The 23,073-nt window shown below is 36.8% G+C and overlaps 1 protein-coding gene across 3 annotated transcripts in view; it reads right to left on the reverse strand.

Annotated features, from left to right (window-relative positions):
* LOC146000397 (solute carrier family 25 member 45-like) overlaps positions 1-23,073 on the reverse strand; it is a 50,234-nt gene that overhangs the window by 21,627 nt on the left and 5,534 nt on the right. For 2 of the 3 annotated variants that reach the window (XM_083137988.1, XM_083137989.1), the window contains exons 2-6: positions 21,579-21,703; positions 20,696-20,805; positions 18,300-18,546; positions 16,480-16,609; positions 7,102-7,217 (exon numbers count right to left, since the gene is read on the reverse strand). In XM_083137988.1, coding sequence (XP_082994114.1) covers positions 7,102-7,217; positions 16,480-16,609; positions 18,300-18,546; positions 20,696-20,805; positions 21,579-21,627 — 652 coding nt within the window. In that variant the 5' untranslated portion in view covers positions 21,628-21,703. The remainder of the gene's footprint in view (positions 1-7,101; positions 7,218-16,479; positions 16,610-18,299; positions 18,547-20,695; positions 20,806-21,578; positions 21,704-23,073) is intronic. The other variant, XM_083137990.1, reaches the window with a different exon arrangement.

The raw sequence follows: 23,073 nt of genomic DNA on the forward strand, positions 1-23,073 counted from the left end.
ACACTCCAAAATTTTAATTTTTATCTCTTCTTTCTAATTAATGAATAGCAATCAGTGTGGGCGCAGGATGCGGCCTTTCTTTGGGCTCCCTGCTCTGGTATGCCAGACTGGGGTTCTGGACTTGTGAGTTGGGCTCTGTGGATTTGATGAGGAAAATAATCTTGTACATCAAACCGCTCTGGAATGCCGGAACGGAATCTTCTGCGACTCCAATATTATGCATGCTTGTCTCACTGCCAGGGAAACGTTATCGAGAATGTTATTGAGGATGTTCTTCATGATGTTGTTAAAATAATATTATTAATATTGTTATGTAATGTAATGTCATCTGTTCTGGATTCCAGAACAGAAATAATATCACATAAAGTATTGTATACATCAATTATATCATGTATATATTCCCTGTATAACATTACAATTTATTATTATTATACCTATTTTAAAATGCAAATAGTAATAAATAGAGGAAATAAAGTCGGGGGAACCGTCAAATTCGGAGCAACTGATGTCCTGGTATATTTTTAGGAACCAGGACAATAAGACCATACCCTCGAATGTAGGCGGGAGGAGCCGGGCTTACTTCGGGGGTTCCCCCCTTATTACATGTATTGAATAGCTGTATATTTGTGTATGATTGTTGTTTATAGTTGATAATTGTCTAAATTATATGATAATGCAAATTCAGTATGTAATGTAATAATGTAATAAAGGGAATTATTATTAAGAGTGAGTGTATTCATTGATCCTTCTATAAACAGCTTGAGAGTTGCTGCTACTAAGAGAAATTATACAACTGTGATCTGTATAAAGGTGAAGAACTTACACAGATATGAATATAAATAGGGTTCAAAGTTTATTTTATGTCCTCTTTATGCTCAGATAGGCTATCAGGACTGGACCTATGGTTTGAAATAGGATACCACCTCCTATGCAGTGGGCCTCCACTGGAAATTGAACCCATGACCCCTTTATTTGATTTCTGTTATTTAGCATCACTTCATCTACAATCAGGATGAGTGATGATTTATTGATTTAGTTTCTTTTACTTTGCATTTCTGTCACTTTTAGATAATTGCAGGGATAAGGGTGAGTGATGAAATTGATGAAGCTACACTCGCAAAGAACACCCATGCCTTGATTAAAACCTGGGACCCCTCGCATCATAGTGTGCCGAGGATGAGTGATGATATCAAAATTAATGAAGGGATGCTCTCAAAGATCATCCATGCCCAGGCTGGGATTCGAACCTGGGATCCCCTGGCATCATAGTGCACTGTGCTAACCACTACGCCACGGAGGTCGACCCCTGACCATGGATTACAAGGTGACATAAGCTATTGTGGAAGACAAAAAAAGGCTCCAAATTTACAATATATTATCCCCCTGCCTTTTATGAAGATTGGTTATTTCTCCAGTATAATTTCTGAGCTATGATGATATTACAGATACTTTATATTTGTATAGAAGTTATTTTATGTTGCTCTTCTGCTTCTTCAGGCTAACAGCTACAAAAACATTGTCTGATGAATGGATAAAAATGGATAAGAGAATAATCACAAAGAAATGGCCATTTTAGTTGGGATACAGCATTTGGACCATTATGCTGCTCACACTACACCACGGAGGCCATCAGTTTGTACGTTCAGGATGTAAACACAACTGAATTTATGATTTGGTTTGAATATAAATACAGAAGCATTCTCTTGTGTCCATGCTTCAATCTCTGTACCCTTGGGGAATAATTTCATAGCACTGACAGTCACAGGTAGCAAGTTGAAGTATAAATTAGTCCTGTGTGCAGTCACCCTATTATTTGCTGCATTGTCTCTTACTTATATGCACTATTTAGAATTATCCATGTCAAGCTGGGACTCAATCCCAGAACCCTTGGTGACATGTTTGTGCATGAACCAGTGAGGCAGGGATGAAGAAGATGAATACAGTATTTACAGATTTCAATATGGCTGCAGATAATTTTGGTGAACTACTACTTAAAACTGTTCACATATATTTTTTCAAGGGGATGAGCCATTTTTTTCCAACCTCCAAGGGCATGAAATCAAAACCACAGTGAATAGCAAAAAAGGTGCCGCCTGTCTGTTGAGCCAGGCCTGCACGGTGTCCCAAAGCTCCTCATTGGTGTGGAAGCGCCGTCCTCCCAACCACTTCTCCATCACCGGGAAAAGGTCGAAGTCACTAGGCACCAGGTCTGGTATGTATGGAGGGTGAACAAACACTTTCCAGTGAATCGTTCAAGAAGGTCTTGGGTTGACGCAGCAACATGTTGTCGGGCATTGTCATGAAGCAAATGCCTCAGTTTGTTCTGGATGGCTTTGCGTAGTTTGCGCAATGTCTCACAATATGCAGCCGGGCTGCTCCTTGCACGTAGTGCACCCAATAGTCAACCTCACTTCCACATAGTACACCCTGGACTTGAGACTAACAAGGCTCTGACGACTGGCCCCATGGCCAGCATAATTCTGTGTTGTCCACATTATTACTATTATTGATTTGTTTTATTTTACTTCGCTTCTTGTGCCACGTTTGGCTAATTTGCAAAGATGGGGATGAGTGATATGATCACAAATTGATGAATGGACAGTCACAAACGTACATTATTATTATTATTGTTGTTGTTGTTGTTGTTGTTGGTGGTGGTGGTGGTGGTGGTGGTTGTTGTTGTTGTTGTTGGTGTTGGTGTTGTTGGTGGTGGTGGTGGTAGTAGTAGTAGTAGTAGTAGTAGTAGTAGTAGTAGAAGTAGTAGTAGGAGGAGGAGGAGGAGGAGGAGGTCCAGTCCCGATTAGCCTTTCTGTGCATAAAGTGGACTTAAAATCACAAATCAATCAATCAATTTTACAACACTTTTCATTTAGATAGTTCGGTGCCCAAGACTGACTCCCGATGCCTCCTAGCTATGGTTATAAACTACTTGATAAGACTAAGAAAAGCAGGAATTGCGAGCAAGAAAATTTTACGAAAATAATTTTTATTTGCATAAAATGTGAATAGGATTTGCATTAGAAAAAGTTGTAATTTTTCACGTCTATGGAGAAAAATTCAAGTAGAATTCACGCATAATTCCCAGAATTCAAGGAATTCCCGGTGAGTAGACACCCTGCTTCTAGTCTTCCCCAATGTACTCCTTAAAAATTTCATCTTCACTGCCTGCATCTTTCTTTTGTCTCTCTCTCTCATTGGCACATAGTATGTGTTGTACAGGGTGGGCCAAAAGTCCCTTACCACCCCTTGTAAAAATCGTTTTAGTGGAAATTGATGAATAACAACCATGTGTTACCACATTAGGCCTAGGGGGAAGTCATAAGGTGGGGGTGCCCTTGATGGCGGCCATCTTGAAAGCCGCCATCTTGGATACAAGTCCAGTTTTGTAAATGGGAAGGTAGGCATGCGATACATGATTTTAGGCTAGAATTTGATAAGGAAAACAATGGTGAAGTCGTAATGTTGAAATCTTCATTTGTTAAAAAGTTACAGGCATTCAAATGTTGGAATCACACCTTCATTTTTTATTTGTTGCAGGTGCCTAAATCATGACACTAACCACAGAGGAGAGGAAAGAGTTAATAAGGGCATGGGGTGGAAGGAGTGCAAGGGTTGTAGCACCTGAATTTAATGAACGGCACCCAGATCGACATCCTGTCTCATGTGAGTGTTGCGAACCTCTTCCAGAAATTCATGGATACTGGTTCAGTAGCAGACAAACCCAGGTCTGGAAGACCCACTACTGCAACAGACGAAGGCACAACCATAGCAGTGTTGGCATCTGTTGCAACATCACCACACCGCAGTACTCGTCGCATCTCAGCGGCATGTGGTGTCAGCCGTACATCCATCAGATGCATCCTAAAGAAAAACAATTGGCATCCGTACAAATTGCAACTTCAACATTATTTATCAGAAGACGACTCAGATCGATGCCTGGAATTCTATGACTGGGCAGTTGCCCAACTTGAAGCAGATCCCACATTCGCCTCAAAAATCCTGTTTTCCGATGAAGCAAATTTTTATGTGCAAGGAGAGGTCAACAAACAAAACTGTCGCTATTGGTCCGTTACCAATCCTCACTGGGTTGACCCCTGTAAATTGGTAGGAGCTGGTAAAGTTATGGTGTGGTGCGGCCTATGGGGTACCAAACTAATTGGTTCATTCGTTATTCCTGGTAACCTTAATGGTGATCATTATTTGGCAATGTTGCGTGATCTCATCCTGCCGTCCGTGTTGTCCGAGGATGGCACATTTCCCTTATTTTTCCAACAGGATGGTGCACCTCCCCATTATGGATTAAACGTCCGTGATTATCTGCATGAACAATTTAATGGACGGTGGATCGGGTGTCGTGGTCCCATTGAGTGGCCGGCACGTTCACCCGATCTGACTCCATTGGATTTTTATTTGTGGGGTCATTTAAAGGCCAAGGTATACGCCGAGAAGATCAAGAATGTTGCTCACCTGGAAGAAAGGATCTTTGCAGCCTGTGCTGATATTTTACCTGACACACTTAGCAGGGTCATGGACAATTGGGGTGAACGACTATACACGTGCGTGGCGCTGGAGGGCGCTCACGTAGAGCACCATATGTAAAAGTGTGATTCCAACATTTGAATGCCTGTAACTTTTAACAAATGAAGATTTCAACATTACGACTTCACCATTGTTTTCCTTATCAAATTCTAGCCTAAAATCATGTATCGCATGCCTACCTTCCCATTTACAAAACTGGACTTGTATCCAAGATGGCGGCTTTCAAGATGGCCGCCATCAAGGGCACCCCCACCTTATGACTTCCCCCTAGGCCTACTGTGGTCACACATGGTTGTTATTCATCAATTTCCACTAAAACGATTTTTACAAGGGGTGGTAAGGGACTTTTGGTCCACCCTGTATATTACCTTCTTGCATTTCATAGGTACATCCCTGTTCCATATTAATCTTCTAATGCTTTGATAGAGTCAACCACCCATTTGTCCTCTTCTGTTTACCTCCTCATCTATTCTTCCACTTCTCTCAATTATGCTTCCTAGATATTTGAAGCTCTCCACTACCCTCAACTCTTCCGTGTCCATATTTATTCTTGATTCACTTCTGGCTCTGTTTCTTATTGTTATTAGCACCTCACTCTTTTCTGCACTGAATTTCATTCCTGCTCTTCTGATTTCCTCATTCCAACTATCAAGCTGTCTCTGTGCTTCTTCTTCCCTGTTTCCCCATATTATGAGTACTAAGTCATCAGCAAACAACAGGGCCTTCATCTCTTCCTCTCATATCTTCTTCCTCACCTCTTCGTTAATTGCATCAATTGTAATTATGAAGAGCAGTGGGGAAAGAGAACTTCCCTGTTTTAGTCCATTACTTATACTGAACCACTCTGGTCTTCCCACTGGTGTCTTCACACAGCTCTGGTTGGCCTTGTATGTGCTCTACACACGATCTCTTCCTCGACTCCCTTCTTTCTTAGAGCCTTCCAAATCTTTGTTATGTTCATGCCTTTTCTATATCTAGGAATGCCATAATCAAATCATTTCCATACTTGTAGTGCCTTTCCTGTAAATGCCTTATGGTGAATATCAGATCTACTGTTGATCTGCCTTTTCTAAATCCATACTGTTCCTCTCTCATGTTCAGCTCTTGTTACTTCCCTTATCCCTTTCTTTAATATTTTCTCATACACCTTTGCTGAGTGACACATTAGTGTTATGTAATGATTGTAATATTTGTAATTATTATAATTAATAAACAACTGTCCCTCTATAAACAAAAATTCATTAATAAAAAATGATTATGCTTTTTGTGAAGTTTAGCGAATGGTAAAATATGTGTGGGACACTCTTGCATTAATCGGTTATTATTTTTTTATTAATGATTGTATTTATGTAACTATTATAATTAATAAATAATAAACATATAGGTATAATCAACAAAGGAAACAGTGATTCAATAAAAAAATGGTCTCTTCAATTTTAGTGATGAAAAAAGTGTGGGCCTGTGAGACCCTCCCCCTCAGGTAAGTAAGTTTCTCATACAGCATGGGTAAACTAGGGGTAATGACACGTGATCTTACTTGAACATGAGGAAGAGTGCTACACAGAACATACACAAGCAACATTTCATATGCATAGCATATAATAATCTGATTCAATTTCATATCTATACAAAAAAAAAGAAAACTGTCACTAAAAATTGCAACATGAAAATATTTTTCAAATGCTTTGTTGTGTACTGTCCACATAAGACATACATCAGACAAAGAGCAAAAAGGTATGTACTGAACGCCTGATTTTGCATTCTTGAATATTATATTTTTCTCCAGTAAACCTTCCTGGTCTCAACAAAATATTTGTGCTTCTATGTACGCACTGCTTGCATTCTTGAATTTTTATTTTCATTTGGGGTTGTTACAATCAAACTAAGCACATTGCTTGTTGTAATGTCTTGAGAGAGCACACATTGCCACAATCAGACATTTGTTTGAAACTCGATCAATGTTGCACATCGAGTCCCATCACCCATTTATTCTGGCTTTTTCTTTTCAAGGAGTTCCCCAGTTGTCCTCACGGTACGGGGTAAACACCAAAATTCTGAGGGCTCTCATTGGCAATTGAACCCAGGACTGTTCACACTAAAGGCATGAGTGCTAACCCATTGGCTATGTACGAGATGATGTAATATTTAGTGATGCAAAAACTACAAGGCATTCTGAACACAAACTACACTTGCAATTTACCTGATTACTTTTGTATAAATTGTCATGCATGAAATTGAAATTTTTCATGGTATCGATGATTCCCATAAGATCACATGTTAATTTATTTCAACATATATATTCCATTATGGTATTTGCCTGCATTATATGTTATATTAGGCCTGACCTCTTCATCATTACAAAGTGAAGCAATCAGCTGCTTGCTATGTAATCCAGCCCCTGCGTTGCCAAAATCTGTGGCACTCTTCAACACATTGTCCTCAACTTTTACTCAATGGTTCCTACAAAATATGTCAGCCACAATTAGATCCTCCTTTTTTCATTATTAATAGGGTTTACCCAAGCCAGCCATTGTTCAAACCTTCAAGCCCCTGCTCTCTTACCTGCAATGCCACCAGCCCCTATGGCTGCCACAGCTCTTACATCATCAGATGAACCTCGCAAGATGTCTACTACAAAGTCATATGCTCCAATATAAAGCCCATATGATGGTACATCTCTATGCAAATTGAACACAAAATATGTATATTACGATCAATAAACAGCATATTCAACCATTCTTTAAGCAAAATATAAATGTACATAATAACAAGAGTGGGTTGGGACCGACCAGGTATAGGATAAATTACTCAGTACTACATACGTATTGGTTGATTTAGGCATAGCAGTAAAATAATCAATAATTTTACCAGTTTGATATTTAGGGCAAAATTCTAACATTTTGTTATTATTTGTACATATATGAACATGGTTTTGTAAAGTACAATTCTAATAATTCATCATAATGACTAACCTAAAGAGGTAGAAGAATGAATTTAAAATAAGTGAATGCACATGAAGTATACTATAGTTTAATTATAATTATTATTTTTTATTTTTTAAAAAAGTAAAAAATAAAGTGTTTACCTGTGCTTTGCACCATGCCATGAAGGCATATAGGGGTTTGGAGTTAGGGCCCCACACTTTCTTAATCAAGGTCGAAGGTGGGGTTGATGTGATCAGCACCATGCCCCTGGCCCCCTCCAGGTACAGGTGAAAAAAATTCCAATTCTTCCCCGCCAGGAATTGAACCTCGGGTCTTTTGCATGGTAGTCAGACGCCCTAACAACTGAGCTACCGTGGCTACTAATTATTATTAATAGGGATGGACCGACATGAAGTTTCTGGCCGATACAGATAAAGTACTAATATAAAATTTACTGATACCAATAACAAATATTCTACTGATCCGATATAAAATTAGAAATGGTGCTTGAAAACCTGAAATGTGCATTTCGGGGTGCCTGGATTGCAGAAGAAGTTGCAAATGTAGACACTTACTTTTTAAGTAGGACCTAGATATTATCAATAAAAATTATAACAAAATGGCAGAAAATTTTGCACTAAAGTATGATATATTTATAGAGACATAGGATCGGTAAAATAATCGGTAATTTTACCGATAAAGCGATATGCCTATATTGGCCAATACCGATAGTGTATCAATTAATCTGTTCCATCCCTAATTATTAATTAATTATTTATAGAGGCATGCATATTTAATTTTTGACGAAAACACAAAATGTGAAATAACATATTGTAATATTAATTTTTCATGTTTGTGAAAGGTGTGAGGTGCATTTTCCTACCCTGTTTTGTCACGAAATAATGAGAAATGAACTACAAAATGCGAAATAGACTCTTCAACACGAAATTTAGAGTTTACTTACAGTCGTTTTCTGAAGTCAGAATTATCCTGCGAGTTATGCAATTTATGGGAAATTGATTAATTCTGCAGTAGATATTTGAGAAGCAAAAATGGACAGCTTTATACAGTAATAAACTTAATATTTTGGTAACGACATAAATGTGAAATTAGAAGGGGTATGTTTATTTTGTGTAATAAGTGCAGTTTTTAAATCAAATTTGGGATTATATTCACATTTTTTAAAACCAAAATGTGATTTATATACTGGTTTTTCACCGCTATAACAGCAAAATTTTATTTCATTTACCGCTTTTGAACCCCAAAATTGACTCTGTTCTTGCACCAAAATTTGCTGTTTTATTTACCAAAAATATGTGCCTCTAATTATTTAAAGTTGTATATATGTCAAAGATGCACATCATTCACTCCATAATAAGGATATCTTGACTTCCAAACATATTCTCAATGACAAGATTTCACTTCAAGGATAAAATACGCTGTATCTTGAAAACGAACATAGTTCATCTTAAAATGAGGGAAGTCGAGGTATCTTACCTCTCTACATGCACTTAACCCTTCGTACACCAAGGTGGGTTAAAAATTGTCCACACTTTGATTCGGATAAGAATTTTTATTGATGTTCCTTTAGTATCATGTCATAACTCAGGTTTTGTGTCAAAAATAATATAAATTTTATTTTCTGTCATTCAATACTTTTAATTTCTAGAAAATAACCCAAAATTTAAAAAAACGTTTTCGTGGTGGACATAAAGTACCCACCCTTGGTGTAACGTGTTACCATAATGTGCATGTAATAAACCGAAGACAGGAAGAGGAAAATGTGTTCTTTGTTGCAAAGAAGCCAGATCGAAAAATGTACAGTTGAACAAGTTTGCAAAAACAACAATTGTATGTGGAAAATGTGAAGCCTTTGTTTGTGGAAAGCATAGTGAAAAAATGTCACGTGTGCCGCTCTTGCAAACGCAAGACTATTGATTCAGAGTAACCAACAATGACTTTTGGAAAGTAATATAAGATAATAATGGTTACTCTGTAGCTTCCAACAACAAAAATAATTTATGTCTGTAGTACTACATCCTTGGTCTTATAATTCGGGAAATATGTGAAGAGAATTTCTATAATGTTAAAATATATTGTAAGAATAACACATAAAAATGGTGATATACTTAATAGAATTTCCATAATGTTAAAATATATTGTAAGAATAACAAATAAAAAAGGTGATATACTTAATACCTGCTCTGTTCGTAGCCTTCAGTTGTCTTAGTTTATAGTTACTACAAAATAGATAAGAATATTAAATTTTCCGGGACAGAAAATAATGATTTGTGTGGTGGACATTTTTTAACCCTCCCTTGGTGTGCGGTGTTACATGTAACCCCTTGGTGTACGTAGGGTTAACTCACTTGAAAAACAAGCAGTGGAACAGCATATGTATTTCCTATGTTAATTTAATTATGACACATAATAATTAGGGCTGAGTCGATACCACTTTGAACCAATACCGATGCCGATACTCTCACCGATACTTGTATAATTCCAATTTAAAATAACAAAGGCTAGTTATTACATATGTGTGTGAGTGTACGTGTTTAGTACGGTTACATTTTGTAGATATGTATCTTTGACAAGGGGCGATGAATAAATTAACCCACCAAACAATGCTCTCTTGCAACAATACATCATAAATTTACAGATTTTTTATAGATTAGTGACAATCAATCAGATGTTTCAAATATGAGAAAAATATTATGAGAAGCTAAGAGTGAGGCGATGTCCATGTTCAATTAACAAATGCACAAATACGTATTTTTCATTTTCTTCAAAGCCAAATGTAAGTTGGAAAAAGTGAATGAACCTTTGAAAAGAAACAAATGTTGGTTTTGGCCATGCTTCTAGCGACTCAAAAACATTGGTATCGGTGGAAAAAATTTCAACCGATACTTCAGCCCTAATAATAATTCATAGTGAAATTTTGCCAATTTTGCTGATAAAATACTGTTAAAACTTACCAATCTAACATAAGATTACAAATGTGAATTCAGCTCCTTAATTAATACCTTACCAGGTGACTGCAATGGGTTTTACCCATGGAAAAGAAGCTGTGTATTTGCGTATTCACTTTACAAAACAAAATCACTGTACTATATGAATTATGCGTCAACAATATTTATAAAAATAATAACAAACCTGTGCACTAAATTGCAGTTATTTGTAGATATGTCAGATCAGTAAAATTACATATATGCCTATATCAGGCAATACTAATCTAGTGCTAATTAATTTGTCACATTCATACTGCATAGTAGTATTTGATTTCACGCACTTTAGCTTTAAAATTATAAATTTGGATCCAGGTTTAATATAATGTCTCAATTAATCATTTCACGATGGCTGGATTCAAATAAAACCACCTAAATCGTGCACTGGTTTCAAACAGTCAGCCCCAAGTGGTGGAAAATGACATGTCATTTATTGAAAACAACACATGATATTTTAAATGCTGTTTTTTAGTTCATTATGGCCAGAAAGTCCCTTTATACCCGAACTAAATGCATATAACAATATAAGATGGTAAGATTTAAGATTTTTACCTCCCATCCTGATCATTGATATGGCAACAGTGCTCCTCATGTGAATTACCACGTGCCTGCCGCATAACTGCCACGTGACTGCCCGCGGAGGGAGAATAAAGTCTGTGCGTTGACCAGTTCATTGTCACGCCGTTCCGTGTTTGGTGAACAACAATGGCAGACACCAGTGACTTCACTTTGGAGGAGCGCTTAGTGACAAGTGTGTGGGTCCATGAACGGAAGCACAACATTATATTATGAATGTAGGGATGAAATAAGTGGAGGTGTAAAGGGACTTTCTGGCCACCCTGTATATACATATATATGAACAAGGTATGGCATACTGGAATGGCAAAACAATATATTTATTTTTACTATGTTTAACAAGTGGAAAGCTAATCTGTAAGATGGCTGTACTGCTTTTCTTATACATATTTATTTATTATTATTATTTCACTCAACAAGTATCAACCTATTTTCAATGCGACTTGGCACAGTTGTAGGGCTATATCCAGTGCTCAAAGTGTGGAGGGATGTGGAGGAATGGTATCCCCCAGCTAGCCAAATTTTTGCAACGTATTCTCCAGCTGTCTCATTGTCACCATGTTAAACCATACGAGCATCCCACCTGCTAACTCAAGCCTCGATCAAACATCCTCCAGCTAACATTTTCCACTTCAAACGCTGGATATACCACTGCTATATACTAGATTTTTTTGTTCACTTTAGACTACTGTAGTGGCCAAGGATGTATTTATGGCAAGTACTAAAATTAAATAATGAAAAATACATTCGTTTAGCCTTTGTTATATAATTTCCTCTGAACTTACTGGAAAACACGAATTATATTGGGATCATACGGCTTTGAAGGACAGGAAGGACGTATTTAGGGTGGTCCAGGGGTCCGGACCCCCCGGGAAGACTTACCAAGTACTAAAATCAAGTAATAAAAATATTAGCATTTGTTGCATAATCGATGGTTATTTATTTCCTCTGAAATTTTTAGATGGCAAGGATTATATTGGGATCATACAGCTTTGAATGACATTACAAAGATGATTTATGTACACTACTACTCAAAATAATGTGCATAAAATATTAATCGGAAATTTACTTTTCTCCAACTACATGTAACATCGTTTTTGTTATTCGGTAAATATTCAATTATTCATGTATTTGACATTAATTTCATTGCCAGGGCACTTGTTTTTATGTATTATTCCAATCTTAACTACACGTAAGCCACATAATAAATATATGCTGTTATATCTCTATTCTTATACAGTCTTTTTACCTATTCGTGCAATAATAATATAATATTAATTTATGTATTGTAATTAGTATTAATTTGATTTAATATAATTATTTCAATTTAAACATTATTTTTATTATTCCTGAGACATTTGGTTCAGACCCCCCAACCTGAAACATATTTCTAGATAAGTGGCTGGTGGGGGCCATAATAGGGGTGTCGAATATGAATTTTTGTGTAAAATTTCTTTGTTCTGATTCTTCTTTACATTATAATTATTGGGAGGTAACATGCATAAATTTCAGCTCTGCTAAGAGTCCTGTCATTCCGCAAAAATAAAAAAAAATGATTTCATCCCTCTTCAACAATTGGTTCTCTTGCTATGATTTTTATCATTGCAACATGTTTGAAAATTCCACGTCTGCTAAAGGTTAAATGTGATCTTGAATAAACTCCTTTGATTGTACACACTCTTGCAAAGTTTCTGGCTACAGATACAATTTCAGAACAGATGATAATACTCTATTACCTACATAATAAGCACTGCAAGAACATACTCAAATGCATCATATAATCTTATGGTACTCTCTACCATGGAAAATAAATAAACTGATAACATATGAATAAGCAAAATGCAATTAGTCTTTAGCATTTTTCGTCTAAGGTTAGTATCTTCAAAGCAACATGAGCTATGAGCTAGAAATGAGAGAAAATTAATAGAAATGTAATAAATTAGCGCAAACTAATTTCCCAGTTGCAGAAAATTGAATTATTTCTAAGCTTTGAATGTGAAAATTAGAAATGGAACTAATTAATTGTATGCAATTATTTCTGAGCAATATTAGCATAGCAGTAAAAAATCACAATTTCACCAATTCAATATTTCTACATAGTCTGAAACTATAGGTCTAATTCTTACCTGAAGATAGTTAATATGCACCACATGTGTCTGGCAATTTAGTAGTCCAAGATTTTTTTTTCAATCAATTCAAGAACTGTGTCACAATATATTTGTGAGTAAAAATTCGATTTTGAAAAATTTCATAATTTGCATATTGATTGTACTAAAGAAGATGATGTGACTATGACAAGTGGCATGCCCAAGGGGGTGTTGGTGGGGTTCATAACACCACCCTTTGGCTCAGTATTCCTTAACAACAAGATATCAAAGGCAGGAAAAGATGGCACAATGAGGATTGACTACTAAAAAAAAGTATATGTAAGCACCCCCACTTTTGAAAATCCTGGGCACGTCACTGACCATAGCTAACAGTTACATGATAGGTGTTTAAACCTAAGTACACCTTAAAATTCACAGTTTATTTCTCTGAAACTGCATCAGCCTCTCACGATCCCAGGCTTTCTACTGGGGAACACAGGCTGACATCACAAGTGCCTTTTGGAGTTCATTTGTTTTTTATTTTTATATTTTCCATAACATTCAGATTGTATTTTCAAATTATATTTGGAAGTGTGAATGTTTTGTTTTTAACAGAAACACAAAATGTAGATACTGTGGCATTCTTTTCATCAGTTTTCAAAAGATGGGAAGTGCATTATTCTACTATAAATGGACATTTCCACTACTTTTTTTAAAGATAGTTTTTAAAATCTACACCATCGACAAATAACCCCTGCAATTTCCCACATTCATGTGCGTGCATTTTTAGGTAAAAAATCGAGTTTCTAGTTTTCGAGTTGAGCATTGCACGCAAAACACACCTGCGCCGTGTTGTGACGTCGTCGTTCGGCTCGTCCTGTCGTCTGCACTTTGCGTTGGTTGCATTTGGTGTTAGGATGACGTTGTTAGAACGTGTCTGTGTTTGATATGAGAGAATGGATTGGAAAAGATACCTAACTACTAGAACAGGGAATGGTCGTTTCCATCTTTTGAGTTACACTTGTGAGAATTTTATAGCTGGTCAGTGTTGTGTATATCACAGTGGAAAATCAAGATTTCACTTCACCATTATGCACAAATACGAGTACCAGATGCTCCAATATGATATTTCTCAATGTACCCACAAATGAAAAAAAACAAAACAGACGACTTGTTTGTGCGCGTACATGGCGAGGCCACATCAATGAAAAGCTACAAAAACAATGAAATTGGTCTGTGAAAGCTATGTAAAAGTGCATGTTACTAAAAAATACTGTGCAAATGAAGATCATTTAGTTAGTATTTGAACAGAATATAGCGACAGTAGAAAGTGTGTTAGATCAAAAAATTGAAAACAAAATATAGGAACCATGTTCTACCATTTAATCCAAGAAATAAATGGTTCCACAGTTTTCCATATTCCAAAAAATATAGTTTTATGGGAGAGGTCACAACATAAACTTTATGAGTAAAATTTTCCCCTACCTTTTACCTTTTTGCGAATGATGTATGCAAAAGTTATTAACAAATACAATAACTGTGAATTTCAGCACACTGAGTGAAATGTGAACAAAAAATGTATAAAATAACTTTGAACTAGATATTCACTCATGTTTATTTTTATTAGTATATAATATTTATCATTGTAAAATAACAATTTTATTGTTATCAATTTTTATTATTGCTATTATTTCTATTATTCAAGTTTTATCATTTCCATATCATTTCCAGAGCTCCAGCAAAAAATTTTGGCAATGCCCATGGTTGGTATAATATCTAACTGAAATTTATTTCTGTTATTATTATTTACAATAAACATTATATACTTTCTGTTTTATGTAACTTGAAATGAACGATGCCAACTTCTAGGAGCTGCTCAACGGACCAGTTCGAATCCCCGCCCTTCCCGACGCTCATTTGCATTACACACATTTATTTTCAGTTATGCAACAGAAAATAAAAAAAATGCTGGTTTATACCGTCATGCAAAAACACGCTGATATTTTTCTCCAGGTAAACTTATTGCACTGCAGTAATACCAGCGCTACTAATAATAACTGAAAATTAGGAGTGATTGCTAATGAGAAAAAAACTTTCAACAGAATAATATTAAATGATCTTGAATAAGCTGTCGATGAAAGTAAACACCATGTCAAATTTCCCTTGCAAAACTTAACTTGCTGCTTCCGCTCCTCTTATCTCTGCTCCATCCAATATCAGTTGTGCAAAATATGGAGCTGCCGTGAATGCATCTGCACATGTTAGATTGCCGGAATTGGTTTTTGTACATCTCTCACATGTCATAATCAAAACTTTAATTTTGAAAATCAGAGAATCCTCTTCAATATTCACCGTTACAAACACGAGGAGCAACTAACGCCTTCGTGCATGGATATCTAGAGTGCTAAGCAGATGACAGACTTCACTGCCGAACGAGAATGTCATAACTGGAATATCCAATCAGAGGCCGTTCAGTTTTCATGATGTATAGCATCAATTTGGCACAACTTCTAAGGCCAATTTTTCATAAACTATTTTGCACAACGTTAATATGAAATGAATGGCATGCAGTGATACAGTTAAAATCATATTTTAGGTTAGAGTGGAAATGTCCATTGTCTGTGTCTCGTGTGTAGTTCTGCACACAATATTTTAAGTGTATCAAATTGTCATCATTACAAAGGTGTTTTCGGGTTCCTGGCCAGGTTAAGTCTGTGTTTATTTTCAACATTTTGAGTTCATACATTGCTCTCATTATCAGGAAACATTGAGTGGACACATGTGCTAGTATAAATGTAGGAGAATGAGGGGGGGGGATGTAGAGTTTAGACTGCACCCTGTGATTGGTTGGTCTGGATCCACACGTTTCATTGGTGAATGCCATACTTTCATGGAGAATGGATTCCAGGAGCAACGGAGCTGGAGTCCCATGCTCCAGTTGAGGTTCGTACCTTCCTTGGTCAATGGCTATGCCCTGTTTTCTGTCACAGTAACCAGCATACTTGTCACAAGGGGTCCCTGGTTTGATACCCAGTGAGGGCACATTGCACAGTGGTTCGGATTCCACTTTAAACTGTATGTCCAGTCTTGATTAACCTATCTGTGCATAAAGTGGACTTAAAAGAACAATTCAAACAAACATTTGGCTACGATTCTAGCATATACAAATAAAATTATATGACCGTTGGTGATGCTGTGTTATGCTAGTCCTGACTTTTCTGGTTGGAACAATGTAACGAAATTTCAATGTTCTGTGGTGTGCCATTTTTATCCTATGTATGGTATTCCACACTCAAGTCCAAGTCCCTACTCCACTCACACAACAATTCAAACAAACAAAAGACTCACCGGTAAAGCATGGGAACGAAACCACGGTACAAGCCAAGGATGCCATTCTGTCGAAGAATCATACGCAAGCACTCAATGGGTCCACGGCAGTGGCTCTCGTAGTGGGCTGCCCAAGCTCCAGAAGCAGCTTCTGTATTTAACAAGAAAAGATGGCTCACTATTAGCAGGCCATCAGGCAAAAACACTTAATTCTTACTGAACCCTTCAAATGTAGGAAAAATTGATTTCTTGCAGGTGTTCTAATTTCATAACATAATATTTGAATTAAAGAGGGGGAGAAGCATAGAAATTTTCCACATCCATATTTACCTGCCCAAGTTTTACATTTCCAAATTCGTTCCAGCTGGGGAAAGACAGAAAATCTAGCATTGCTATTTTCTTACTAAGAATGGTACTGTACGAGTATCAGCTCTTGGAGGATGTGATGGATCCAGAAGTTACAGTTGGGAAACTAAATTTGAGTCAGGTACTTCACCTCACCGAGAATCAACCTACACTTGCTAGAGATTAGAGGTATTTTTTATTGTTTATTTATTATTTTTATTTGCAAAAATAGGGATCCAGGACTCAAATACATGGTTATTGTATGTTGTTATTATCATAATTCCTCCCATTGTCACGGTAAACTGAATGATCATATATGAGGAGTAAAGTAAATAAACAAAAACACATTCTTTGCAGGGGTTTCAGGTTTGATCTCTTCTTGAGGCATTTTGCAGAGAGGTTTGGATCCAAATATAAACAGCAGGTCCAGTTCCAATTAGCCTATCATGAGCAAAGAGTAGCCTTAAATAAAACTTTATTGATTAATCGATTGATTGATTTGGGTTATTTTTACTTTGCTTTTCTGCCACTTTTGGCTAATCATGAAAATGAGGATGAGTGGTGATAAGATGACATTATAATAAAGGGAAACTCACAAAGAACACCCATGAACAGGCCGGGATTTGAATCCGGGACCCCTGGCATCACAGGGACCTATACTAACCACTCCATCACGAAGGATCGCTTAAATAAAACTAAAAAAATATTATCCAGCGTGTTAAACTAGAATTATTTTCCTGTAGTTTACAGTTATTACAAGCATAAGAAAACAGTTTTTCGTTGTGACATTTTGGGAGAACACATGCTCCCTTCATCCACGAAAAACTTTTCTTATGCTTGTAATAACCGTCATAGGGACCTATACTAAATAATACTATATAAATGAAAATAAATGTCTGATGAAAGGAGTGTGCGTTCTCCTGAAACGTCACAAAGAAAAACTGTTTTCTTATGCTTGTAATAACCGTAAACTACAGCAAAATAATTCTACAATGCAAGCAATGCGTACGTACAAGAAAAACTGTTAAACTAAGTGTTGAAATGCAGAACATTACTATAATCCACCAAGAACCTTGCAGTTGGGATGGGCAATTGACTCTACCGGCCTCCCAGTGGATTCAAATCTGCTTGGAAGCATTTATCTTTCAGCACTGGTAGTTCATGAAATAGCCATCATTTAAAAATATATTACTCCCTCTGTCCCATAATTATTGTCCGGTACACTTTTGTTTGTCACAAAATACTTGTCTGATATTCAAACTGTGACATTTGTGTATACAGAAGAAGAAAATGAAACACGGGAATGAGTCACACAACGTTATTACTCAAGGATCAGTACAAATTGGCCGATCAAGTATCCAAAAGAACATAAATAAAAAGTTACCATTTTGGCATACCGGACTATAATTATGGGACAGAGGGAGTACTCAACAAAATTATTTACATAGTAGAACTGGTGAAACATTTTATTTTCCTTAATCCTATTTCTAACTAACCTGTATTTATTTGAAGTTGAGTTTTCACTAATTCTATAGGAGATGCAATAAAACATTGAACAAAGCCAGCAGCACAGCCTGCCAAATACACATCCCAAAAGTAATGTCTTTTAGAAGTATCATCATTAGTTCTTTCTCTCCGTTTCTCTAACAATCTGTAAGTCATTCCATACACTCCAAAAAATATAGAATTCATCACTCCTGCAGACAACAAGGGAAATGACATGCCTTTGAAGAAACCACGCATCTGGAAAATAAGAAAGAATTGCTACATCATGTGCATGAAAAGTTGTGGGAAATAAACCAGTAATTGGGCACTTGGAAATAGAGCTCAATCAGTAGTGATACCAATGTTTCACTATCAGTTAATATTAGTGGTACTGGTCTGATTTTAATTGCTAACACCATCGATATTTTTCATGACTATCTTGATATCAATTTTTTGAAAGTGTATATCTTGATTAAATGGTAGCTATTTTAATGTTCTGATTTTGAATAAGCAGAGATGGAATGGTGGGACAGATTAATTGCTTCTCCTATCTGCTAATATAAGCATATCAGTGTATAGATTTATATCTATACGTATATTGCATTCAATTAAAATTTCTGCCATTTTATTATTATTTTTATCAATATAAATGTACAGTTCATATGCCTTGTTCTGTATTTAATGGAGTGCCTCATGCATTACTACCTGGAAGCAGTCATTGAAAGGGTTATCACTACCCTTTGTGGATGTTTCGCCCAGTAAAAGCCAGCACAGGTGAGAGATAAGCTCCTAACAAAAGAAACCACGTTTTTCCGTGTGAACTGTATTTTCACTCTGGACCTGGCAAGCTTCCACTTCTGGAGTGTGTTCCCTACATCTGAAAGACAGCCTGCAGCTATAAAAATTTAAACATTTCCAGTGTCTGGTGGTCTTATATTTCCTTCTCACTTTTCATGTTAGTTCTTTAGACCCCCAGTAGTTGTTGTAGGTTTCCGTGACTGGGTTAGGCAAATTATTCGTGGCTCCCTAATGTTGTCACGAAGGTGGGTGGCAGAAATGTCAGGAGAAAAGTTGTTATGCTTTCCCCACGAGACTCGAACCTGCATGCAGCTTTATTGTCTCGTTTTTATCATGTATGTTGCAAATCTATATCGTCCTTTATGAGAAAGAAAAGACGTGTAGTGTCTGTATTATGATGCGAGTTGTAAGATGTTTATCCATATCATGTTGACGAGTTTGAGAATTACACACTCTTGCTTGTGACGTCAATCGAGTTGTAGTCTTCCCTCCACACTCCGACATACTGCAGAACCTGCACTCAACAGTATGTCAACATAATGATTGCTTATGCCATTATACGCATAAATGTTTAACTTTGGTTCTTATTTTACTTACGTTCAACTATGAGCAAGAGCAGTAGGCAAGTGAAAATGCCACTTAGGTTTATAAAGCTAATGTGGTTTGGCATAGTAGAGTGTCTGCTTCTTTCTTTCTAAAGATCAGAGGCACAACAATTTTGTTCTAGGGGTTTTTACTCACTCTCAGACCCTGATTTTCGCTTATAAAAATCAAACTATTGGTCATAATGTAATGAACTTTGTTATGATATACCTTGGTGTATGAGAAGCATGGTGACATCATTGGAGATGGTGCCACAGTCTCTGCCCTTCCGTGGGCATGCGCGTGCGTCTGGGAGAACTCTGCCGTTAAATGCCGATCGTACGGATGTGTGCTTTCAGTCTTGAGTTCTCGGCCCAGATGTTGTGACGCACGTGATAGTGGTGCATGAAGGAGGATGTCCAAAACTGCCAGAAGCAACAGCTCAGGAAGTGCAAAACAGATTGCAGCCTCACCAAAGAAGTTACTGCGTAGACTGCCGCAGGAAATGGGAGTTTCCACTAGCACACGTCAACAAGCTGCCAAAAAAACAAAGCTGTACTCATATCGTGTTACTGCTGGCTATTTTCAGCAGGATGCCCACACTTCCAACGCCAACATGCAAGAAATTGTGTCCTCCTCTGAAGAATGTGTAATTTCCAAAGGATATTGGGCACCTGACCTTACTCCACCAGTTTTCTTGCTGGAAGGAAAAGCCTATCGCAACAAAGCTAAGGAATAGCATGGAACTGCAAGACAGCATTCTGTGTGAAATTGATGCTGTGACTCCTGATGTGTTGGTGGCTACTTCTGTAACATGGAGAGGTGTTTGCAGAATGGTGATCACTTCTAACACTCGCTGTGACATCATCATGCTTCTTATACACCAAGATATGTCCATAGCAAATTTCATTACGTTATGACCAATACTTTGATTTTTATAAGCAAAAATCAGGGGCCGAGAGCGAGTGCAACACCCAGTACAATAAAGCATCTTATAATATCACAAAATTACACAAGATATACTCACCCCTTCATAGTTGTAAGTTGTAATAATAGTGCGAATCACTCCTGCTCCTAAAGTTTGTTGCCGAACCTTGATTGTGTCTGCTGGATGACCACAGATTAATCCACCCATTCCTAAAAAAAAACAAAAAACAAATACAATAAAGAATACAAATTACACATACACTTTGCATTGTGTTGCACAGAGAAATCATCAAAAATCATTATTTACAGAATCAATAGTAATATTTGTTAAATGTACACATTTGACAATAACAATCACACTTCCCAATGACCTTGAGCAATAAAGCCTTCCCTTCAAATTGGCTATTCATCTACCATTATTGAAGATTTCACATTTTGTACAGTAAAATAGATTTTTTCAGGGCACAATTTCCTTGCAAGTACTTTACACATTTTTACACGTGATTAATTAATATCCTCACCTATGAGGTACTCTGAATAATTCTTGGACATAGCAGATGGCATACATTTGTTGCTTTAGGACATCCAATAGGACGTCAAGTATTTGGATCATAACACATGAAAACTTGGAGAAGTTGTTTCAATCGTTGACTGTGCCAATTGCTGAATCAATGCATGGGCCTCCCCGATGGCGCAGTGGTAGCGTCGTCGCCTTGTAATCAAGGGGTCCTGGGTTCGATACCCAGTGGAGGCACAAGTGGTTCGGATCCCACTTTAAACTGCAGGTCCAGTCCCGATTAGCCTTACTGTGCATAAAGTGGACTTAAAACAACATATCAATCAATCAATCAATGAATCAATGCATGAGAAATGTACTTTGAGCAATAAACAAGTAATATCTCACTCATTACATAATTGTCCGACTGTATGAATGAAAATTCTCATTCCAACATTCAGGCTAAACAAATCTGAATCTATATTACCTGCAATCCATCCTGCTATAAAATCACAGGATACATTGGTTGTTAACATTCTGTAATAATAACCAATTTCAGATGCTTCCCAGCATTCACAGATGTATTATATATTTGATGTAGACAGCATGATCCTGAAAGAAGAGATTCATTGGGTAATTAAAGCGTTACTTATATTCCCCAAGATGCACAGTCAATTCGATAAAAAAATTAAATATTACTGTTCAAATGAAGGGTTCATTGAACATACCAAAGTACGTGTATCTAACACGGCCCTGTACATCTGCATGTATGGAAAGGGTAACTGAGTGTAGGTACTTGGTTAATATGTCTGTTGTAAGAGAGTTGTTTGATAAGTAAGGTAATGAGACATATATGATAGCAATATGAATGAATGGAAACACGAAAAAACATAAAACGTGTGAAAACATTAAAAAATGGATGGAAAAAAGAGGTTTGTGCTGTTGTAAAATTTTATTTTTTTTTCAGAAAGAGAAAATGCCTACACTAAAACTAAGCTAGATCCTGTCCTGATAAATCTTCTCTTTCACTTAGAACTGTTTGCTTGAGTTGCTGAATTTCAACATGATCAATGGAGTACTGAAATAAACACCACAGTAGATGCCCAAATGAGGTGTTTGTATTTGGATCATTAAGTCTACTTTGTGCACATATAGGCTAATTGGGACTGTCTCCGAATAATTTCAGCATGCTGATTCCAAAAATGAAAACCATTTTTATCCATCACCTCTAGTTTCTTTAAGAAAATAGCAATATATTAACTGCCTTAATTTCACAATAAAATGTGTGGTCCTATCATTTCCTCATTAGATGGTGGTAAAATATTGGTTTTCTTCAATACAAATCCTCCAATATTGAACTGTAAATTCACATAGAATAGTAAGCATTTAACCCACCTTCCTTCTTCACAAGACCCATTGACATGAAAATTGTAAACATTGATTACGTAAGTTCCATTTTCGAAATCCCTTGTAAAGATTTCCTTCACAAAATATCCAAAACTCAATGTTATAATGTAATGGGTTGATTGAACTTAATGACGTGGAGAAAAATCGTGATGTAGGGAAAATCCTGACGTGTCATATCCGTCATCAGCATTCAAAATACTTCCAGAATCACTTATTGGTTTGTGCCCGACCCTGTGGCCGAGTGGTTAGCACATCACGCTGCGACGCCAAGGGTCCCGGGTTCGAATCCCGGTCGGGCTTGGTTGTTTGTGAATGTCCATTCATCAATTTCATCATAACATCACTCATCCCCATCTTCGCAAATTAGCCAAGAGGAACAAAACGCAAAGTAAAATAAACTAAATCAATCAATCAATCAATCAAAACCTATTGGTTTGTAAACAACCAAATTCTCCCTTGTTTAAATTTATTTTGTTGCATTCTGTAATAGGTATAATGGAACGGCGAATGTGAGAATTATGATTGTGAAAAATCCTGACATGATGGGAAAAATGGATCTCATTTCAGTGATCAGC

The sequence above is a fragment of the Lepisma saccharinum genome, chromosome 16 (assembly GCF_977018435.1).
Source record: "Lepisma saccharinum chromosome 16, izLepSacc3.1, whole genome shotgun sequence".
NCBI lineage: Eukaryota > Metazoa > Arthropoda > Insecta > Zygentoma > Lepismatidae > Lepisma > Lepisma saccharinum.